Here is a 24,706-nt window from a genome sequence, read left to right on the forward strand (position 1 = left end):
AGTTTCTTTTAAATAAATGAGTTTATGGTAATGTTGGAGAGTGAAAAAAAAAAGAAAAAAGTATGTGTGGGCAGAGACTGGAAAAGTAACATCAGACGTAGTTCACTGCTGTTTACTAAGCAGATACTGTGACCCACATATTATTCTGGATGTGATTACAAAGAAGGAACAGTCCCTCTCCTGGAGGAGTCCATAGTCTCACAGCTTTTACGCAAATGGCTATAATCTCCTTTGATAAGCAACAGTGGTGCCACTTGCTGTGTCCCCAGCTTGGAGGACACCAATGCCAGAGAAGTTAAACTATTCAGATGTCAGTGGCCCACTAGGGTTTGTGGGCCCCTAGGGAATTACTGTGGAGAATGGTAACTATCTTAGTACTGGGAACTAAGATTGTTATTGGTGTGGAAAAGAGAAAAGAGGCTTTGGTGTGTAAGAAGCAGTAGATGTCCTCCTCACATGGTTACCAAAAAATCAGTGTTGCTCTCTCTCAAGCAAAATAACTGTGAAGGTCCCAGTCAATGAGCCAGTACGTTGGGGGCGAAGTGGTCACTTGGCCTGGAGTGCTGGGATGGTTCTTGGGGTCTGCCCCCCTTCCTCAGGCACTGCACTGCTGTCTGTTTACAGCCACACTACCCCACATCCAGCACCTTCTCCCAGAACCAGTGCCAGTAAGGGCTGAGCTACTTCACAGGCAAACAGATGAGACGTGAAGTTTCCAGTGCCTGTCCAGGACCCAAAACACTAAAGGCTTACTCAGTCTCCTTCAGAAAGAGCCAAGACCTGAGAAGCACAAAGGCTTTCTGTCACTTCTTGAGAAGAAGTCAGTACTACTATCTTTCATTCGTTCTGGATGTACTAGCCTTTACCCAGGACAGACAAGGAGACTCTCTACTGCCAGATACAGGATTGCAAAAGTGGTAAAAAACAAAATGCATGCTACGTAGGAGATTCCTTCCTAAAAAACCACCCCAAAACAGAGATATATGTATGCATGTGTGTGTGTGTGTGTGTGTGTGTGTGTGTGTGCGCACGAGCGCACCTTTGAACCTCTTGGCTGGATTGAGAGGTTTAAATGATGCCATCGGGGCTCTTTCTCTCTTCTCCCTGCATGTCTTGGCCCTGTTTTCTTCTGTGTGAACATCAGCCTCCCAGCCAATTTCAGAACAGAAACTCCCACCACCCCCCTTCCCTCATCCTGCCCTCAGGATTCAGGTTTACAGGGTCCTTAGCACCCAAATATTCAGCAAAAAAAGATCCTTTCTTTCCCAGAGTCTCTGGAAAGGATGCCAAGAGGCTCTGCTTGGTCATATGCCTGTCCCTAGACCACAACTGTGTTCAGGAAGCTGAGGTACTTAGATTGATCAGCTTGGGTCACACACCCAACTGCTACACTGCTGAGGATTTGTGCGAAACGCCCACCAGGTAAGAGAGGTGACAATTGCTGAAAGGAAAAGGTTTTCAGTAGTCCAAAAACAAGAAAACTAACAGGTGTCTACTACACTTAGAAGGGAATAGACAAGGTTGACTTCTAAGTTTTTCCACCAGACGGATGGTGACATTTGATAGAAAATGCAGACAGATATGTTGAAAGGTTAACTAAACCTATTGTGGTGATCATTTCCCAATACATACATATATTGAATCATTACATTGTACACCTGAAACTAACATGTTATATGTCAGTTACACCTCAATTAAAAAAAAAAGAAAGAAAGAAAAAGAAAATGCAGAGGTAGAAGCAGTTTGAGCTTCTCCCCACATGGTTACCAAAAATACAGGGCTGCTCTGGGAGAATTGTTTTTAAAATGTTGAATTTAAGGTGCTTGGAGGACATTCGAATGAGGTCATCTCTTGGAAACAATGAGTCAGAAGCATAGCAGAAAGACGGACGTTTAAAATATAAATTTTAAAATATAAAATTGATTAGTGTTCGGGTGCACCAGGGTGTGCCGTGGAAAACCCACCACAATTCCTAAATGGGGAAGTTCTTCAGCAAAAGATCGGTAACCTATGTTGCCTATTTTATTAATCTCCATACAATATCAAGCCCCCCCAGAAGCTACACTTCCTTCCAGGAATTTCTGGCCTTTCCGTGCCGGGCTTGGACTTGGGGGTCGCCCGGGCAGAGCCTACTGGGCCTCCGGGACCCTGCGAGCGACCCGCGGACTACAATTCCCGGCGTGCCCCGCGAGGGCGCGGGGACGTGGCGGTGGGCGGGGCCGGGAACAGCCACCCCCGCGAGCGGTCGGGCGGGGAGGTCGGGCGGCGCCGAGCTGAGGTGGCGAGACAAGAGCTCCCGGATGTGGAGAAGCTGGGGAGAAGGCGTGGGAGGAAGATGGACTCGGTGGAGAAGGGGGCCGCCACCTCCGTCTCCAACCCGCGGGGGCGGCCCTCCCGGGGTCGGCCGCCAAAGCTGCAGCGCAACTCCCGCGGCGGCCAGGGCCGAGGTGTGGAGAAGCCCCCGCACCTGGCGGCCCTAATCCTGGCCCGCGGCGGCAGCAAGGGCATCCCCCTGAAGAACATTAAGCACCTGGCGGGGGTCCCGCTCATTGGCTGGGTCCTGCGTGCGGCCCTGGACTCGGGGGTCTTCCAGAGGTGCGCATGTGCGAGAGTGGGCGGTGCGGCCTGGGCGGGGGTCGTGATGGGGAGCCGGGCTGCCGGAGGGGCAGGGGCTCCGGGGGGCAATCGCCCCCGGAAGGGGTGCGCAAGATCCGGGGTGTCTGGGCCCTGGCTGGCAGCCGGGGGAGGAGGGGCTCCAGCTTCTTCCTTGTCCGTAGCTGCTAATAGCCGTGAACTTGGGACCGTTCCCGTCTCCGCCCTTGAGAATAACATCCGTAAAGGGGGAGATTTCCTCTTCTCTACCGTCTGCGCTGCCCGGGTTGACCTCGCAGGGTAAAAGGAAAGGAGCCCACCCTTGTGAAACGTCTGCGATAATCTGTGAACTCCTTTAGGCAGTGGCCGTTGGCTTTCCCCTGTTGCCCGGCGCCTGATACCCACCTGGTGCTGATCGATTAAGGAGGCATCGGGTTCATGAATGGAATGGGCTGTCAAGGCTTTTCTCATTTCAAGCTCAGCTTGGAGATCCTTTTCTGACCTTTGGAAAATACTCTAAGCTATCTGCCTGTGAGTCAGCACAATCTAGACAGCTCCCCACATTTGTGTGTAGGTGCGAGAGAGTGGAAAACCGCACCACTGGACTGTTTGATGAAATGCTTATAAATGGTTTGATCATACCTTTGGAACCTCGTTTGTCCTAGGGACAGTTTTGATTGTGCATCATTTAGAGACATGGCCATATGCCGTATTGGTCAGGAGTTACAAGCTTATGTCATTCATAAAAGAAGGGAGATAGAATTCTGTGCCAAGAATGAATTTACACATGGTAATTTCAACCTAATCATGCTTGAATTTGTTACCGTGGAAAGTAAATTATTTTCACCTTTTGATGTTTGGGTTTTGGTTTTTAAAGAGATGGCTGTTTTTGGAGCATATTAATTACCTACGTTAATATATGGATAAATGATTTTCATTTAACTGTTCTTGTTTACAAAGGAGGTACCAAAAAAGTATAAATTTACTAATTTTCTTAATGTTTTTATCCAAAGGAAGTCCTGGGTGGTGCAAGGTAAATAAGAGCTGGCACACAGGATATAACAGTAATGTAACAGGAAGTGTGCAAAGGAGTGATAAAGAAAGACTGGGGGATTTGGTTCAGTTCAGTAAACACTGAACCCTAATTTCTGCCATACACATCCAAGGGAACAGCAAGATGTGTATGACATGGTTCTTTCCGTATTAAGTTCACAGACTTTTGGACATTTCTACCGCGTTACAAAGGGTACACACTGGGGAAAAAGAAGGACCTAGAGAAGGTGCATCCAGTTAGTGGTGATGTAGTAAAATCCTATTTTTGTGACATAAACTAGAGAGGAAAATCACATTCATAATAGATGGAGAACAGAACGCATTTACAATTCCAGTTGCAAATGTCAAGAAACCCCTTTCAAACTGGCTAAACAAGAAAAGGTAGGGCTTGTTTGAGATACAGATTCAAGGGCAAAAATGATTCATTCATTCAGCAAACATTTATTGACTACCTACTATGTGACAGGCATTGTTATGTGTCCTTAACCAAGGGTTATAGCAGTAGGGTCCATCCCTAGGCTGGTGGAGCTTGCATTATAATAGGGAGAAGACAGTTAATATATAAACAGTGTACACTGTGTCAGGTGATAATACATAGTTTTAAGAAAAAGAAAGTAAGGGGATAGTGCACTTGGTCACCATAATCCTCTATTTCTTGATTCCTCTAGATAGTCTCTCCCCTTATGGTATGGGGGTAGTTTTGCTGAGAACTGCAAAACTTTCCATACATAACAAACAACTCCATCCAAACTTCTGTGTTCAACCAAACTCCGTCATGGTTTCTAGCAGCTTAAGGCCTTGTTCTTAGGATGATCCCAGCCCCCGAAAATGCGTGCTCAGTGCTGCCGGGAGAATTTACCTATGTTCTGGCAGATAGCCCCTGGATGCCCTCTTAAAACAGTTAATTTAGAAGGCTTGCAATTATACATGCCTCTCTGCCCTTTGAGTTCTAATCTACCACCCAGAAGGGCTAGATTTGAATTTAATTGACTTATTCTGAAGCTGTCAGTTTGGAGCAGTCTTCCTGCTTCTCCCCTTCTGCCTCCTTCAACAAATATGTACCCTATGAAGGAATTGGGGAAAACTGTAGCTTGCCTGATTTGCGTTTTTCAGGCCTGGAGATTATTTTGTTCAAAATCATTTTGACTTAATTGAGTTTCTGGCCTGCTTAGAATCAAAGCTAATGATACTTTCAAGGTTGCTAACTTTGCACACTAACTTGGAGAGTTAACAGTCAAGAAAAATGCTGAGATAATATTTTCATTTAGTAAAAAGCTATTGTTTGAGCTGAGTTTTTAAGAGCTTCGTTTCAACAGTGGTTGAGTGCTGTGTAAGTGAATCTCAGAGTTAATTGATTTTTTAAAATGTTGCCTAACGTGAAAAATAAACATAAGTTTTGGTTTCATTTCTAGGGTGTGGATTTATGATTAATGAAAGGCCATGCTCTGTTGTCCTTGAAATGGCAGTTTATGATTTGAAGTTGCTGTCGTAGGGATCATGGTTGATACTCCTGTTCATCCTGTTAGATGTAGTATGACTTCATCTGAGGCTAAAGCCATTGGCGTTGAACTTTGACATTTACTTTATACTTGATTTTAAATTTTATTAGCCCTGTTTGTTCGTTTGCTCATTCTTTCTCTTTTGCCCTCCCTCATCTGATGCCCCTAAACCAAGGGAGAATGATTGACTGACTTAGTCCTTCTAATAAATGATGATCATTGTATTTTAAGTGTACCTATAAGATGCTGTTTTCACATTCATAATGCCATTGCCTTACATAATACATACAAATTAGACATTTGGACCTTTGAAGGTCTGAAAGCAAAACTTCAGTTTTCCTTCCAACAGAGTCAGTGTGAGGATTAAGTGAGACTGTGTAGCTGTTCCTTTATTACCATTCCTATTTTATTATTTTCAATAGCTAACACTTATTAAATGTTTGTTCTGTATTGTGATTTATGTTGAATTCTCATAACAATCATATTAGGTAATTACTACTATTATTACCTCCGTTTTACTGAAAATTGAGGCTTAGGGAGATTTGACCTAGAGTCATATAGCTAGCTTGTGGTAGAGCCGGGATTTGAAGCCCTTTGTTCAGAGTCCATGCTCTTAACCATCTACTGTTTCATTCATTCAACAAATTGAGCACCTGTTATGTAGCAGGCAGTATAAAAATACCTTGTAAAAAGTAAAGCATTGTGGAAAGGTTAGTTATTACTTCCTGATCTCTCGCTGTCTCTACCAATCCGCTGAGAGTTTCTCAAGAAAATGGATTATATATCCCGGTGTCCAGAGTAGGGCCTGAAACAGAATAGGCAGTCAGGAATCATTTCATGAATGAAGGAATGAATGAATAATAAAAGGGAGGAAAGAAGAAACACAGGCAAACCTCTTCCCAACCTCTGTTATTTCATATTTACTGATTAGCATTTCCAAAAGATCACTGAATCCTGAGGTGTTGAATGTTTATTACAGTAAAGATCAGGATAATAAAGTAAATGGCTTCAGTAATTTATTTCACTTAGTGATGGAAACCAGATGTCAAAAGACTCATCTCTTTCTTTTACTGTTCACTTTTTTACTCTGTTACCCTCACCACCCTCCTTTTATCCTCTCTTTAAAAAATTCACTACATTTTTGTTGGTACTTCACTTTGTTATATAACTTTGTGACACTTTCCAGTGAAAAACTTATCCCAAAATTATTTCAGATTTTGAGATGGAGGAAAATGAGGGCTCCTATGTTCTGCCTTGCACAGAATGACATGAGTAGATATGACACACTTGACTCCTAGCCAGTGGCTCATCTTGTTTACTAGGTTTCCTCTGAAAAAAAAATTGGGGGCACTGTGGGGGTTTATTGACTTTATCTCTAAATTAAATCATCTGCCAATAGTAAAGGCGATAAATGAAATTAAATTTATAAATGAAAGCCAGAGATGTTAGAAATTTTTCTTTAGTTTCTTTTCACTCTTGACAGTTGAGCATAGACGTCTGAAACATGCAGGTTCTCATTCGTTCAGTAGATACTGAATGAAAGGGGTAAAAGGAATAGAGTTGACCCTTGAACAATGTGGGGTCAGGGGTGTCGACTCCCCTCCCCACCCCGGGCAGTCAAAAATCCCAGATTAGCTTTTGATCCACCAAAGCTTAACTACTAATAGCCTACTGTTCACTAAAGCCTTACCAGTAACATAAACACATTATGTTTTTAAAATTTAATTGATTTTTTTTAATTGAAGGAAAGATTCTTTAAATTCTGTAGTGCTTTACAATTTTCAAAAGTTTCACACATGATTTTATGTAATCCCATAATAACCCTTTTTTTTCCCCTACCCCTATATTGGCCATCCCCCTTTCCCTCTCCCCACGGGTAACCATGAGTTTTCTAGATCTGAAACACATTATGTTTTATTTAGTTTTATGTTTTATTTTGTTTATGTTTTATTTATTTTTTATTATTGATTAACACATTTTATAATATATGTATTGTATAGTATATTACAATAAAGTAAGTTAGAGAAAAGAAAATCATAAGGAAGACAAAATACATTTACATTACTGCACTGTATCAATATCATAAGTTTACTTTGTTTACAAGAGGAATCACCTATCAGTATCAATATTGTCATATGTTACAAAACACTGTAGATACTACACATATTACTAACACTGAACATCAAAAATGAAAAGATAATGTGAAAAAGAAATTCATATTTATTTACAGGTATAATGATTCGGGCATTGATAACAAAGAAGCAACAGTATGATTGCTTTATGGTAGCCTATTGTAATCAGTATGATTGCTTCACGGTAGCCTAGCCTATACACTAATGAATGAATCATTATAAAATTTTTATGGCATACAGTATTACAGTCATATTCATAATACAGTGTCAGAAACATTGTTCCATTTTTTTAAAAAAACACCTGTGATGATGGGCAGAGTTAAAAAACAGAAAAGTAAAACATTATTAACTTTATATTAAATATCACTCATGTCTATGTAAGGATAGATTATTATCTACATATGTTTTATGCGTTCATGGCATACCTTTTTTTTTTTTTTGCGTTTTTGTGGTATTATACTTAGTCATCTTGGCTGGTTTAATCACATCGTTGTTGTTTATTTTTTGGCCATGCCTCGCAGCATGTGCGATCTTAGTTCCCCAACCAGGGATCGAACCCACACCCCCTGCATTGGAAGCACGGAGTCATAACCCCTGGACTGCCAGGGAAGTCCCACCTAACTTTTTCTTATTTTTTCCAATATTACTAGGCTACACAGTTTGCAGTTTTTTTTCAAATTGTAGCAGACCTTCTAAAATTTTTCCAGTACATTTATTGTAAAACATTCACACAGTTCAAACCAGTGCTGTTCACGGGTCAACTGTATATGCATATACCAAAGAAGTCATTCAGATTTCTTTGTGTAATGTCACTATAAAAACTAGAGTAATACTCACATCTTCTGTTTCTAGCAGTGGGGATTTGTAAAGGTCAAGGAAACAATTCAGTACAGACTAGTACACGCCCCCAAAATAATGTTTTATATTTTACTCTTAGTCGTCGTCTTATAAAGTCCAAATGGTCAACTCTGTAAGCTGTGGTTAATAGAGCTGTTCAACTAAGCTCTCCTGAGCCAATCAAGTCATGTTCTCCACATCTTTAATTGTTATCGGTGGCTTTACCCACTTGATTATATGTTCAGATATTTATGTACCCATTGTTAGTTGGCGAAAAAAAAAAAAAAGAGTTGGCTTGTCTGATTGTTTTGGGCATTTAGTCTCTACTAAGCTTGAAACTCTTTCAGTGTTGTGGTTTGGCTAAGCCAAATCCATTTTTTTCTTAGCAAGTATATTAAATACACAATATTTTGGATTTTGATGGGGAATGAGAAGCAGTATCTTCTTTATTTTCTTTAGATTTGAACTTCTAGTGTTACTAGTGTCTTTAATATACCAGTAGCTTCAAAAATACCAATTATCATTTTTTTCTAATTTTATAAAACTATATCTAGGGCTATGTAAATAATATATATATAAATAATATGTTATGTATAATATAAATATTTATATATGTAAATATAAATATTACATCTAGGACCACAGTTTTGATTCAGACATTTTAAAATGTGGTTTACATAGAAAAATACTTTATTTTCTTTAAATTTTATATTACTTCCGATCTGTAACATTACTTGCTGGTACAAAAACTATTCTAACATTATGTAAGCTGTATTTTTGGGGTTGCAGAGCTCCTTTTTATCTTTAATGATTTTTTTTTTAGTGATTTGGCTTTTTATTTTTTTATTTTTTAATATCTGTACAGTGTTTGGGTTTCAACAGACCATGATGAAATTGAGAATGTGGCCAAACAATTTGGTGCACAAGTTCATCGAAGAAGTTCTGAAGCTTCAAAAGACAGTTCTACCTCACTAGATGCCATCATAGAATTTCTTAATTATCACAATGGTATGAGTTTGACTAATAGTTTATTCAAAATTTTACATAATTTCCAACTTGCCTATCATTTCACAAGACTTGTTTTAACATTTGAATTTAGATCTTAGTATTACTTGCTTGCAAAGAACTTTATTTTGATGTTCTTTTCATTTGTTTTTTCTTTTTAAGAGGTTGACATTGTAGGAAATATTCAAGCTACTTCTCCGTGTTTACATCCTACTGATCTTCAAAAAGTTGTAGAAATGATTCGAGAAGAAGGATATGATTCTGTTTTCTCTGTTGTGAGACGCCATCAGTTTCGATGGGGTGAAATTCAGAAAGGAGGTAATCTGTTGTATCAATCTTTATTTTAGCTAATTTTATGGAGAATTAATTTTTCATATGTAAATATTCTTTAGGAGTGGGGAGAGTAAAAAGGGAGCAGTAAAATTGAACATGGGATTCTTAACTCTAGTAGGTAATAACATTTATAATGTGTTCTAAATCTTGTGATTATTGAGGCAAAACAATGAGACCAAATTAATTCTCTACCAAATTACTTTTTACAAAGGATTATTCTAACCCTCTATTTGTATTTTGAGGAAGACATGTCATTTTTCTAGAGCAGATACTTTTATGTTGTTCTAGACTTGTTTGATGAACTCCCTATAAATCATAGAATTGTGGGAATAGAAATCTTCCACCAAAAGATTTTGGAGAACCTCAAGAATGAATTTGTGGAATTGCTTCCCCAAATTTGTAACTTCTTGTGCAAAAAGAGTTCCATAACGTTTAACTAGAGCCTGATTTCTAGCCAGATAAAGTAGCAAAATCTGTAATAAAGAATAGAATCACCAACAAATAGGTAAATGTAACATACTTGAAGAAAGGCAGTATGATTACTCTTCAGTGCCCTGACATTTGTTGAATGTAGGAAAGCTGGCCCATTTGTCTGTAAACTATGTTTGACTTAAAGGAGAGGGGAAGATGCAGTGAAAATGGAGAAGGTCCACAAAAGAGCAATTAAGAGAAGAAGATAAAGTTGTAGACAGAAAATGATGATTTTTCAGCCTCTAAATATGAATGCTATCAAAATCAATGCAGTATATCAATGACTACATTTATTGATTTCATTCAGTAAGCATTTATTGAGTGTCTTCTCTGTAGCAAGTTCTGTGTTAAGTTTTATATATATAATATTTTGAACTTATTCACTAAATATCAGAAATAAGATATAGGAAGGATTAAAGCTTGAAAAACACATTTTTGAACAAATCAAGGAAGCCCAGTGTTAAACTGAATATTGAGCTTTATAGGATATATGATTAAAGTTAAAAACGTTCAGAAAGTATCCATCCACAAACACAAATTTGGCAAAAATTTAGTGGAAAGCCAAGGGAATTCCTATATACCAATACTGAAGGCTTCATTTATTATATCATGTTATAATCATTAATGTTGGTATTGCTCAGCCTTCATTATTACCAACAATAATAATAAGTAAACATAATTTATTGTTACGTATATTTTATATTAGTATTTTTTAAACTACTGGTAAGAATGTATCATACATTATATAAGCAGTTCTATCAATATGAAAGCTTCAATAATTTAATGGGGAAGTATTCATTTTTCTGTAATAATTCCATGCAAGTAATTTCTCAACGACATTAGATAAATAACACATACATTATATTTCTGTACAAGCACATAGTGAGCAGTAGATTTAAAGGGCTCAAATATTGAATTATGGGTACTTTATAACAAATTCAGTTCTTTTGAAACTATTTTAAGGTTGCCTTTAAGGTTGTCCTCCCAAAGCATTATATTTGTATAAATAGCTTAAAACTTTAATTACTCAGAATTTCTCTATACTTTATTTTTCTCTTATTATTGTTATTGAAAAGCAAACATAAATCATCAGAATTATTAGAGGTTTTGTTTCTTTTAAAAATCTTTTAAATTGTTTATTTAGATACAGAAATATTCTACCTTCTGAGTTCATTTTTATTTGCTTTTTAAAAAAATTACTGAATGAACATTTTCAGTGTTCAAAGCACCTGGGACTTACTGCAGCTTTTTGCTTTTAGTTCGTGAAATGACTGAGCCTCTGAATTTGAATCCAGCTAAACGACCTCGTCGACAAGACTGGGATGGAGAATTATATGAAAACGGCTCGTTTTATTTTGCTAAAAGACATTTGATAGAGATGGGTTACTTACAGGTTTGTGCCCTCATTTTGCAAAAACCTTTCAAACCCTTTTATCTATATACTTTGAGTTCTAAGAAAGAAGTATGACACATAAAGGAAAGTATTAACCCCTAGGGGAAAAGCAATAACTGACAAGATTTATCATCTGAGGCATTTATCCTGCACACTTACCCCAAAATTATCTTTGGGGTTCATTCAGTGAATATGGGAAGGATTCTGCTACAATTGTAACATTAAGATAAGAAATGAAACAAGTATTGAATGTTCTATATGTGTCCTGGTATTCATATTATTTCATTCAAAACTCTGTTTTGAATCCATAGTTGTATTACTGTCAAGTTGTGGTTGTACAGTTGAATAACCTTTATTACTTTGAAAAGAGACAAAAAACACAACAGTATAGTAGAGGTGAAAGAGCACCAACCTGGGCATCAGGAAAACTGGAATATATTGTAGTAAAATCTCTGTAACTATTTAACCTCGAATATATCATTTTATCTGTTCTGAGTCTTAATGCTTTCATTTTACAATAAGGGAGTTGGATGTCTCTCTCATCTTTAGAGCCTGTGTGGTTACATCATATACAATTTGTTCATTTTGGTTATAGCTATTCTTTATTCAGCACTTACTATGGACCCAGGACTATGTGAAATACTACATAGGTTATCTTATATAACGGAATAAAATGAATGTTCCTAGTTCTGTTTCAGAGGAGGAAACGGCAGCTCTGAAAAATGAAGCAATTGGCTCAAAGCAAAAACAAGTTGTGAATGACACCGTTAGGATTTGGATTCAGGTTCTTATGTTACTCAAAAAATAGCATTTAAGAACCCCTGAACTCCAGTCTTTATAGTAAAAATTCTAATGTGACTCATTCTCTAAGGGGAAGGAATTTTTCCAATCTTCTGGTCAGTAGGCAAACTGTAGGCTGGCTATTCAGTTAAGTTTGAGTATTCAGGAAAATTAGATTTGACATCTATAGATACCACCCTCCGTAAGCTCTTTGCTAAGGGGACTGTGATTTGACCCTTTCCTAAAGTGTGGAGAAAAATAGGTTTCTCATTGTAACAAGATTTGTAAAGAGACTGACAATTCTGAAAAATTAAAATTTCTAGTGATTGATATTAAGCTTCAAATGATTACAATCAAGAAAGGCCTCACTCCTCTTGCCCCATACCCCAGGATCATGACACTGTTCCTACCTTTGCCCACATGTGACCCAGACAGTTATTGTCCACTCCCATCTGTAGCTCAGGGATCTAAGACAATTCTGTACAGTAGACACTACAGTTCCTTTTCCTCCCCAATCTTACCCCTATTGCAAATAGGAACAGAAGTTCCAAAAACATTTATACTACTGCTTTTGGATGATGATGGGAGAGACTACCAGAACAAAGGGGATACAATTAGGGATTCCCAGAAAATTCCCTGTGGTCAGAATACTGGAGGATGCATATTATTTCTACTCTGTTTCAATCTTTAAAATCTATTTAAAGAAAAATGGGAACTTGTACTGTGTAAATAGAATTTGAAAAATGTCAAGGTTCTTTGTTTTATGTGGTTTGAATATATGGAAAACAATAAGCTCTCCCCTCCAAAAAAAATTATTTGTTGTATGTCTGGTATTACTGGCTTATTCATTTTTCTTAGTACTGTAGAAGTGGATTCATTGTACTGTATTGTAATAAACTTTTTGATATGTGTGAATGCATGTTAACAACAGTCCTCGTGGCACCTGTGCTATCTTTAGGGTGGGAAAATGGCATACTACGAGATGCGAGCCGAGCACAGTGTGGACATAGATGTGGACATTGACTGGCCTATTGCAGAACAAAGAGTTTTAAGGTAAAAACAAGATTGTATAGCCTTTGCACTAGACCACAATGAATGATTTTTAGTAGATACATTTAAATTCACTTGTGGACAACTGATTTTTGATCCTCCAATCTTAGGATCTTTTGTAATTATTTTGCTTATGTGAGGAAGACATATACATAAAATATGCCTATAGATGGCTTATTCAGTAACTTGAGAAGCACATAATCTGGTTAGACCACACTTAAAATCCTTGCACTGTAAGTTGAAGTGTATATGTGAGGTTACTTGGAAAGGTAATGTTTGAGTAATTAAATGGAAATGGGTTATCAAGTTTACTGGTGTTAGCCAGATGAGAGGGAGTGATTAGTATCACACTAAAGTTCAAAAGTCTATTTTGGTTTCTTTTAGATTTGGCTATTTTGGCAAAGAGAAGCTGAAGGAGATAAAACTTTTCGTTTGCAATATTGATGGATGTCTAACCAATGGCCACATTTATGTATCAGGAGATCAAAAAGAAATAATATCTTATGATATAAAAGATGCTATTGGGATAAGTTTATTAAAGAAAAGTGGTATTGAGGTATGTGCCCCCTGAACATAGCAATGCTTTTTAAGATTGTGATTTAAGGTCAAGGAACATGTGAGGGAAATAAAGAGATTTACGTTTTTAGTATTATCAATTAAAATATCTGAAATTTAGCTTTCACATGCCTAGAAAATTGTGCTGTTTACTTTTAGATGAGTAGAATTAGTAATTTGTCTATCAAATAATTTTCTTATTTATTTAATGAGTATGATAGTAGGTGCTATCTAGTATTTCCGATAGGATCTTGCAACCAGAAAGATTTCACAGAAAATAGGTGTCAGCATTTGGAAAAGAGCAAATCTCAGGTGGATTTTTTAAATGTAGCTTATTCTTATGATTGAAAATTTTAATTCAAAATAACAATACTTATGTGTATTTTCAAAAATGAAGTTTAAGATGATTTCTTAGAATTCACTAGAAATCTTAAATACGTGTTTCTGAGCAGCATGAGAGACAAGTTAGACTTTCCTCTGAATAAATTGAATTATTGGAGAATCTTAGATTGTTATCAGACAATGTATATTTTATTTTTTACCTGTAAATAGAATCCTTCCCACTGTAGAAAACAGTCTTTCGCCTTTATTGGACTACTAGCAATCAAATGTGTTAAAGCTTCATCATTTTAAAATAAATTAGTTGATTTTACTTAATTATCCTTCAGACTACTCACTTGTGATTTGTATTATTTAAAAGGTGTTATTTTATTATGAGAGATTTCTGTTTTCTCATTTTGCCCTTTTTTTTTTTTTTTTTTTCTTAAGGTGAGGTTAATCTCAGAAAGGGCCTGTTCAAAGCAGACTCTCTCTTCCTTAAAACTGGATTGCAAAATGGAAGTCAGTGTACCAGACAAGCTTGCAGTTGTAGATGAATGGAGAAAAGAAATGGGCCTGTGCTGGAAAGAAGTGGCATATCTTGGTTGGTATCTTTCTATTCAGCCATAATAATGGATTGAAGATTTCTGATATATAGGAAGTACATTCTGAATATTTTTTGCTATTATTAAAATGTACATAGATTTGACTCCCCAGATTCCATTTCCAGGAAAGAAATTGAACAAATATGCCAATAATGGAGGGAAAAAAAGAACCCGCCTAAATATCCTGCAAAAATAGATTTATGCAACCATTAAAAACAATGCTGTAATATGTATTCCTTGACATGGTCACATGTCACAAGTTTTTCACTTTAGCATTAAGCAAGTATATTTATCAGGTGTCTCCTCTATGCATACTTGAAACTGGTTGCTGGGACTTATTGCTTACAGGGTTTACAGTCTAATGATGTCAACATTTTTGAATATCAGTAATGAAAACTTATTAAAATACATAATAACTATAAACCATGTATGAGGTAAATATTTACAAGGACAATATGGGCCTCAGAAGAAGCACAGGGATGCTTTGGGAGCACGTGATCTGGGGACTTCAGGAATAGCCTTTGAATCACATGTGAAGATTCAGTGGAGAAAAATACTGTAGAACCTTTGATAGAAAATGATCCAATTTTTGTAAGAAGAAAACAATTTTAATGGAACATATAACAAATCCCAGCTGTACTTATTATTACCTGTGCAACCTTAAGCAGCTTCTCTAAGCCTTAGTTTTCCTATTTATAGTATAAACACAAATCAAACTTCATAAGGCTATTGGGAAAGAAATTGAATATAAAATCCTTAAAATAGTGTATGCATTTAGTAATAAGTGTATATCATTTATATAAGTAAAACTAAAATATATATGCCAGAGTGTAGTGATTATCCATAAATAATAATAATTAGCCTAATTTTGATTTTTTTTGCCTTTATTTTTTTAAAAAGTTTCTACCAAGAATATGCATTACTTATATCACATAAGGAAAAAACTATAAAAAGTAGAGGTTAGAAAATCAAGAAAATAGAGAATAAACTCCAAATTTTTATTTTAAAAATCAGAGCAGTATTTTGTGTCAGCCACATAAATGTATAAAAGTGTATTCCTTTAAAATGTTGACACTTTTTTTTTCTTCCAATTTTATTGAGATATAACTGACATACAGCACTGTATAAGTTTAAGGTCTACAGCACAGTGATTTAACTTACATATGTCATGCAGTGATTATCACAGTAAATTTAGTGAATATCCATCATCTCATATAGATACATATGAGATAATAAAAATATGTTTTCCCTGCAATGAGGACTCTTAGGATTAATCTCTTAACATATTGCTTTAATGAGTATAGCTTTTGAAAACAGGGGAACATGATTCCTTCAGCTCTGTTCTTTCTCAAGATTGTTTTGGCTATTTGGGGTCTTTTGTTTCCATACAAATTTTAGTTTTATTCTAGTTCTGTAAAAAATGCCTTTGGTATTTTGGTAGAGGGATTACATTGAATCTGTAGATTGCCTTTGGTGTAGTTATGATCATTTTAACAACATTAATTCTTCTAGTCCATGAGCACAGTATATCTTTCCATCTGTTTGTGTCATCTTCAGTTTGTTTTGTCAGTGTCTTAAAGAGTTTTCTGAGTGCAGGTCTTTTACCTCCTTAGATTTTTTTTTTTTTTTTTTTTTTTTTTTCCTTTTTGCGTTATGTGGGCCTCTCACTGTTGTGGCCTCTCCCGTTGCGGAGCACAGGCTCCGGATGCGCAGGCCCAGCGGCCATGGCTCACAGGCCCAGCCGCTCCGCGGCATATGGGATCCTCCCAGACCGGGGCACGAACCCGTATCCCCTGCATCGGCAGGCGGACTCTCAACCACTGCGCCACCAGGGAGGCCCACCTCCTTAGATTTATTCCTCGGTATTTTATTCTTTTTGATGAAATACTAAATGGGATTTTTTTCTCAATTTCTCATTCTGAGAGTTCATTATTAGTATATATAGAAATGCAATAGACTTCTATGTATTAATTTTGTATCCTGCAACTTTACTGAATTCATTTATTCTAATAAACACTTTTATAAATAAAATTTAATAAAGTTTAGTTTTAGGGGTGGGTTATGCAAAGAAATACTTTAATTTTTATCATCTTTCATTGAAAACAATTCAAATTTCAATACATTTAATAATACAAGAAAAAATTTCAGTAGATAAATGTAGAACAGATTTAAAACAAACGCTCTTAACCAACATTTATTAGTAGTATTTGGTCTATATTATAGTAATAGTTATATGCAGAATGGTGAATGTTAGATCCTGGGAGCTTCTGAAATTCATCCTACCAAAAAAATAAAATAAGAGGGGGAGGTGGAGAAACTAATAAGCAAGGCAGGGAGAGAAAGGATGTAGTTATGTCAACGTGATGGTAATTTTTCAACAAGCAGCATACAAATCAGAGAGAACTGTTAGAGACTTAAGAGGTATAGCAACAAAATGCAGTATGTGGACCTTTTTTGGGTTCTGATTCAAATAAATCAACTATAAAAAGACAATTTTGAGACAGCTGAGGATATTTGAGCATGTACTAGGTTATTAGATGATATTAAGGAATTAGTGTTGATTTTGTTGGTTGGGTGATATTGTGTCAGTTTCTTAAAAATGTATGTATTATAGACAGATGGCAAAGAGCTTATGGGTAAAGTATGTTGTCTGGGAATTCCTTCTTCTCCCTTTCCTCCAAAAAACTTGGGGGGGCAGGGAATGGACAAAAATATTGATAAATAATGCAAAATAATAATTACATAAATTTGGGATTCTTGCATGTTTGAAATTTTCCTTAATAAAAAGTTTAAATAATTATAGTTTATATTAGATTTCTAGTAATTGTAATATGCATGGCAAGCAGAAAGTATACTCCATTTTCCTCTAATTGATAAGCGTTTAGTATGAATTACTTAGGAAAAACCCTAGACCTTAAGTATTTATTATACTTGGAAATGCTTTTATTTTTGTTCCATCTAATCTGTAGTATTCTAATATACAGTGTCTGAAGTTGCCAGAATTACTTACTGATTGCTGTTTGCATTATTTAGGAAGAAAATTTCTTCTCTCTTTAAATATTCAACCAGTGTTTCTTTAACTTGATAGGAAATGAAGTGTCTGATGAGGAGTGCTTGAAGAAAGTGGGCCTCAGTGGCGTTCCTGCTGATGCCTGTGCCGCTGCCCAGAAGGCTGTTGGATATATTTGCAAAAGCAGTGGTGGCCGTGGTGCCCTCCGAGAGTTTGCAGAGCACGTTTTCCTACTAATGGAAAAGGTTATTAATTCATGCCAAAAATAGAAGTTAGTGTTATGTTGGAAAAGAAAGTATACAGCCTTCTTCAGCCACTTTTCTTTTATTTTTGATTAAGTACAATTCCATGCTGTAATGTTAACAGAGAGTGTGATTTGATTTGTGATATATCTTAATATCTTTTAAAGCAGAGTCTTCTCAAACTGTTACTCCAAAACCTATGAAATAACTGTGCTGTACTTTTCTCTTTATGCAGGATCATTATTAAGAGATTGATTACAGTCTCTCTCAGATTTTTAGTAAATCAAGTAAGAACATCATCAAAATTGATTTTGTATTGTATCTTGTAAAATTGTGTGTTTGTGTGCTTTTAATAATGCTGAAACTTTATTTATTTTGGGACAGTTTGTCTGGTAAGACATGCCCTTCTATTAATTAATAAAATTACATTTCACAAACTTGATGAAAACTGTCTTGTTGCTATAGAAGAGATTTACCAAACATTGCCTTATTTCCTTTAAACACTGACCATGCAGTCAGTGTGAGAAACAAGCCACTAAACACCATCTGTAGAGCATCTGATTGTACTTCATATATGGATACATACAGCACATAGATACAAATACAGATGTCTGAAGAAATTAATGTATTGTGAAGGTTGTATATTGGTTTGTAGTAAATCGTTTGCAGTTACCTCAGAGATCATGGTAATTTTGTGTACCAAATTTGGCTATTATCACAATTTTACAGCCAGCACAAATCTCTCTCCTACCTGGTTAGATTCCAAGAATGGGACATTAGCTCATAAATGTGGATGCTTACCTAATAAAAACACTAACCATTTCCTGTGGAACATTTTCATCTGTTTCCACTGTAAAAAGAGTTCATGTAAAACTCTAGCAAGAAGCAAGCCATTCACGCCATGCTATATAGGAAGCTGTTTTCCAGTCAAGACTGGGTGGATCTGCCCCTATAGGCCAGACATAAGTTGGAAAAAAAAAGGATCATCTTCTACCTTAATTTCCTTTACATCTTGTCCTGGTTTTACTCCCATCTTTCTTGCTTTTCCACTGCTAACTCTATGTTCTCCCATCCCCTTAAATTTACACATTCCCCAAGGTTCTAAACACAGCTCTTGGTCTTCCCGAAGACCACATCTCTATTCAGCATTTCAGCTATAACCTCCATGCAGATGACTCCGAAATCTAATGACTCCAAAATCTAATCTCTGTTGTGAGATCTGGTTGCATTTCAAGTTCTTTGTATTACAGGCCAGACCCCTGTACCTCATCTCTCAAATGTCTGATTTTATCATTGGGACATCACAGCCTTCCTCAGTTTCTCCTTTTCATTTCTAGTCAGACACTAAATCTTGAGCTTGATACTACTAGCCCAGTGTCCCTTCAGTTTATCTAATACTATTGCTAGATTAATTATGTATTTGCTGTTATCATTTACAAAATCTGTAGTGACTCCATGCTGACCGCAGAATGTAATCAAACATTTTCCAGTCTGAATGTACTCTGGACACAATATTTCCAGCTTTGGTTCCTACTGATTCTTGTGCGGTTCTCCACCCCAATCAAGCTATTCTGTGTAATTCTCCATCCATGCCTCTATTAGCCTGTTCTCAAGTCTTATATCTAATCACCACATGAGTCACTCATTCCTAAAGAAAAACGTCCTGACAAAATACCTCCTGTAAATACCATGCATATGTATAGATTATACTGGAGTCCTTGTTTCATTCCTCTCACCCAAAGCCAAATACAAAGAGACGGTTCAGACCGCATGGTGATCCCTAGTTCCTGTGTGCCCAATAGTAGGGAAACTTAGCCAAGAAAATACATGTTCAGCTCTGACATGTAAAGAACTTCGGAGTTGCCAACCCCTTCCCCTTCCAGTTTGTTCAACAAGACAAACTGGCCAAAATCAATGACGATCACATCCAGAGATACAGCACCTGATATTGGTTTGACTAGAGCAAAACCTGCTGGATGCCATAAACTGACGGGAACATTTAGTAATTTTGCAAATTGCCAGAAGTTGTGTGGAACTAATGTGAGAGTGAGAAACTCCTAGAAACTGCAGTCATGGGAGGTGGGAGTGGGACACATTTTCCCTCCAGAAATGCCAGCAGGTTATCACAGAACGGGTCTGAGGATTCAAGAAAAATCCCCTTATAGTCCTGATAGGAGAAACCCTATCTCCCTAAGAAAGGACTACTCCAGTAGAAAAGACATCCCCCCAGAGGGCAATACAGAAGACTTACCCCAACAGGGAGAAGGGAACTCCACTCCACTCCAACCTCTCTGTCTCACCTAAGGTGGGGAAATTCCCCTTATTCAACAGGGGAGATGACATCAAGGAAATAGAGAATGCTGCAGGCAGGAAAAACAGCAGCAGGAGGAAGAAAGCTATACGTTGTAGGAGAGACAGAAACACCTGTGAAGGCATATTCCCAAGACAAGCCCACTAAGAGACCAAGTCTTAGAAGATTTTAGAATGCTCCCCGTCTTCTACACCCTATGCTACACCAATATGTTGCTAGTATAACAGTGGATTACAGCTTAAAAGACTACAAGACACAGACTTTCTCTGAGGAGAAATAAAAAAGGAAGTCCCAAAATCAAAACCAAGGACATTGGAGGAATTTGAAGTCTCTGGTCCCTATAGCTACAGGAAAGAGTAAATACAGTCCAACTCCTAGAAAGATTAACATAAATCTTCATACTAGAGACTTTGTGTCTTGGTACCCATTACCCAATAACATACATGGCTTTCAACAGCAAAATTATAAAGCATACAAAAGGCAAGGAAAAGCAGAGTCTGAAGAGAAAAAGCAATCATCAGATCCAGACTCAGATATGACACACTTGTTAGTATTATCAAATAGGCAATTTAAATAGCTATGATTAATATCTAAAAGGATGTAATGAGAAAAGTACCCAACATGAAAGACCAGATAGATAATGTCAGTAGAGAGATGGACACTATAAGAAAGAATCAGAAGTAAATGCTAGAAATCAGACGCAGGAACAGAAATGAAGAATACCTTTGAGAGTGGGTGAGTAGACTTGAAACAGCTGAGGAAAGAATGGGCGAACTTAAATATTAGCTGATTTTATTTTGTTTTTCTCTATACATCTGAATTACATGTTTATTTTATTACATTTTGGTTTTTTCCAGCTTTATTGAGCTATACTTGACATATAACATTTTGTAAGTTTAAGGTGTACAACGTGATGATTTGAAATATTTATACATTGCAAATGATTATCACGATGTTAGCACATCCATTACCTCGCACAGCTACCATTCCGTGTGTGTGAGTGTGTGTGTGTGTGTGTGTGTGTGTGTGTGTGTGTGTGTGGTGAGAACATTTAAGATCTACTCTCTTAGCAGCTTTCAAGTGTACAACACAGTATTGTTAACTACAGTCACCATGCTGGACATTAATTCCCAGAAACTTACATATCTTATAACTGGAACTTTGGACTCTGACCAACATCATCTGTTTCCCCTATTCCCCAGCCCCTGGCAACCACCAGTACACTCTCTATTAATTCGTTTGGTTTTTTGGTTGCTTTTTTTTAGATTCCACATCTAAGTGAAATCACATGGCATTTGTCTTTCTCTGTCTGGCTTATTTCACCTAGCATAAGTGCCCTTAAGTTTCATTAGTGTTGGGCAAATAGCAGAATTTCCTCCTTTTTATGGCTAAATAATATTCCACTGTATATATCTATATACCACATTTTCTTCATTCACCATTGACGGACACTTAGGTTGTTTCCATGTGTTATGAACTTGTCAAGTTAACACTTAATAAGTGGATCACATAGATATGTGGTCAGCCAAGGTGTTGACACAGGAGACTCCTGAACTCACACCAACACAACAAATGTACAGCTACATATAGAGCAACTTCCTTTCAAAGAAATCCAGAAATTAGCTGAGTGATCCCTAAACATCAGACAAATGAGAAAATACACACATTGAAACTGGTAAAAAAGGCTGAGACACACTCTTGCTATAAACCCTACTCCCAGCACAGTAGGGGACAATCAGGAGGGAACTCCAACTACCAGCTTCTCCCGAAGAGTGAACAGTTTGGACATTTCACTTAGCACCCTAACTTTTAAGACCCCCACACAATAGATGGGACCCCAAAACACCTAACTCTGAGAGCCAGTGAGGCTTGTATACATGAGACCCAAAAGACTATCACAAAAGAAGAAGCAATAGTTAATGGGCATATGAGCACTTGACAAAGCTATCCCACCAGGGCTCAGTGCAGAGGAAGCAGGCAAAAACATCCACCTCACACTTTTTCCCTGGAAGCACCTTAACTACATTCTTTACCAGCTGCTGCCTGAGAGTCCAGTCTTGGTAAGATATATGTTTCTAGGAATTTATCCACTTTTTCTAGGTTATCCAATTTGTTGGAATATAATTTTTCATAGTAACCTTATAATCCTTTGTATTTTTGTAGTGTCAGTTGTAATGTCTCCTCTTCCATTTATAATTTTGAGTCCTCTTTTTTTTTTGGTTAGCTATAAGTTTGTCAGTTTTGTTTATGTTTTAAAAAAAACTCTTAAAGCTTCATTGATTTTTTTCTATTGTCTTTCTAGTTTCTATTTCATTTATTTCTAATCTTTATTATTTCCTTCTTTTTGTTAACTTAAGGCTTAGTTTGTTCTTTTTCTAATTCCTTGAAATTAGGTGGTTTATTTGAGATCTTTCTCTTAATGTATGTGTTTAACATTATAAACTTCCCTCTCAGAACTGTTTTTGCTGCATTCCATAAGTTTTGATATCTTGTATTTCCATTTTCATTTGTCTTGACATATTCTTTTATTTCCCTTTTGACTTCTTTTTTGACCCACTGGTTGATGAGGAGTGTGTCAATTTCCACATATTTGTGAGTTTTCCAACTTTCCTCCTGTTATTGATTTCTAGTTTTATACCATTGTGGACAGAACAAATGCTTGACATAATTTCAGTATTCTTAAATTTGTTAAGGCTCACTTTATGACCCAATATATGATCTCTCCTGGAGAATGTTCCATGTGTGCTTGAGAAGAATGTTTATTTTGGTGGTATTGGGTGGAATATTCCAAATATTTTATTAGGTGTATTTGGTTTACAGTGTTATTCAGGTCTGCTGTTTTCTTATTGATTTTCTGTCTGGTTGATCTATCCAGGGTGATCATAGCATATGGATAAATGAAATGATTTGACAGCAGTGTCTCAAGGGATGGGAAGGATGACTTGGGAATACACTCATAAAGTGGAGCAGTATAGTGTTATCTGAAGGTGGACTTAGAATATTTTAAAATGTGTATTGTAAAGCCTAGGGCAACAACTGAAAATGTTTTTTTTTAATGTCAAGAGGAAGTAAAATGGAAAAATACAAAATTCTCAAACACATGGAAGTCAGAAAAAGAGGGGTGGGAGAAAAATGAACAAATGTAATAGAAGATAGAATAGAAAACAGTTACAAAGATGGTAAATTTTAATCCAACTATATCAATAATCACTTTAAATGTGAATGGTCTAAACACACTAGTTAAAAGACAGAGATCTTCAGATCAGATTAAAAAACTAGACCCAACTTTATGCTGTCTACCACAAACCTACTTTAAATATAATGACTCAGAAAAAATTAAAAGTAATGAGATGGAAACAGAAACACCATGCTAACACTAATCAAATGATAATATCATACACTGTACAAGTTATCTATTGCTATATAATGAACTACTTCAAAATATGTTTGCTTAAAACAACCACCATTTAATTTTTCACAGTTCTTTGGGTCAGCAACTTGAGTAGAACGCAGTAGGGTTGTCCTTCTGGTCTCACCTGGGCTTACTCTTGTGGTCGCAGTCACCTAGTGGCTAGAATGACTGAATGATCTGAATTTTACTCACATGCTGGTTGTTGGCTGGGGCTTTCTCTTCTTGTAATCTTTCAATTTCAAGGAGAGCAGCCTAGGCTTCTTAACATGGCAATCTCAGAGCAGCTAGAAGGTGAGATTGGAAGCTGCAACACCTCTTGAGTGCTTCCTTAGAAGTCACCCAATGTCACTTCAGTCCCATTTCTACTGGTCAAAGTGAGGCAAGTTGCTGACTATCCAGCCCAGATCAACAAGTCAGGAGATAGAGTCTATTTCCTAATGGAAGGAGTTTTATTTTTAATCCACTATGTTGATATGTTCAGTTTTGGGAATTAAAGAAGCTTGGAAAAGAGATATATTTGAGGGCTTTTATTGAAATTATTATGCACCATGCACTTTGGACAAGTTAGTCAATTTCTCTGTGTCCTACCTTCCTTACTCTAATTGAAGCTAATAATATTATAGTACCACCTCAGAGGATTGTGAAGGTTAAATGAAATAATATATAAGTAGCATCTTTAGAGGAGTACCTGGTTCATGTAGGGCCTCTAAGCATTGATGGTGATGATTATGATGATGATGATGATGATGAGTGATGAACTGATTTAGCAATTACTACTTCTAGATTCTAGCTTCAACTTTGTCACTAATTAGCTAGGTGGCATTTTTCAAATCATTTAACACCCTCAAGTTAGTTTATTTGACCATGAACTGAGGGGCTTATATAATAGAATACCTCTACGATCCCTTCTCATTCTATGGTTGCAACTGTACTGATGTTTAACTGAGAGGAAATATTTCACATAGAAGAAATATATGCCAAATTTATGGTAAATATAGGTATTTAGGGCACTGGGGATGACTGGCCACAGAATTACAGTGCAGAAGTCTTTTAAATTTCTTATTAAAAAATAAACTTGAAAAGGAAATACTCTGGATTAGATTCTGTG

At 36.7% G+C, this 24,706-nt stretch overlaps 1 protein-coding gene across 1 annotated transcript; it reads left to right on the forward strand.

The window, feature by feature from the left end:
• Window positions 1–2,246: 2,246 nt before the first annotated feature.
• On the forward strand, window positions 2,247–18,299 carry CMAS (cytidine monophosphate N-acetylneuraminic acid synthetase). The gene is made up of 8 exons (XM_060112596.1): window positions 2,247–2,595; window positions 8,979–9,121; window positions 9,281–9,436; window positions 11,182–11,315; window positions 13,054–13,148; window positions 13,530–13,701; window positions 14,469–14,622; window positions 17,712–18,299. The coding sequence occupies exons 1-8, from the start codon at window positions 2,336–2,338 to the stop codon at window positions 17,900–17,902; spliced, it is 1,305 nt and encodes a 434-aa protein (XP_059968579.1). The 5' UTR covers window positions 2,247–2,335; the 3' UTR covers window positions 17,903–18,299.
• The last annotated feature ends 6,407 nt before the right edge of the window (window positions 18,300–24,706 follow it).

This window comes from Mesoplodon densirostris, chromosome 11, assembly GCF_025265405.1.
Source record: "Mesoplodon densirostris isolate mMesDen1 chromosome 11, mMesDen1 primary haplotype, whole genome shotgun sequence".
Lineage (NCBI taxonomy): Eukaryota > Metazoa > Chordata > Mammalia > Artiodactyla > Ziphiidae > Mesoplodon > Mesoplodon densirostris.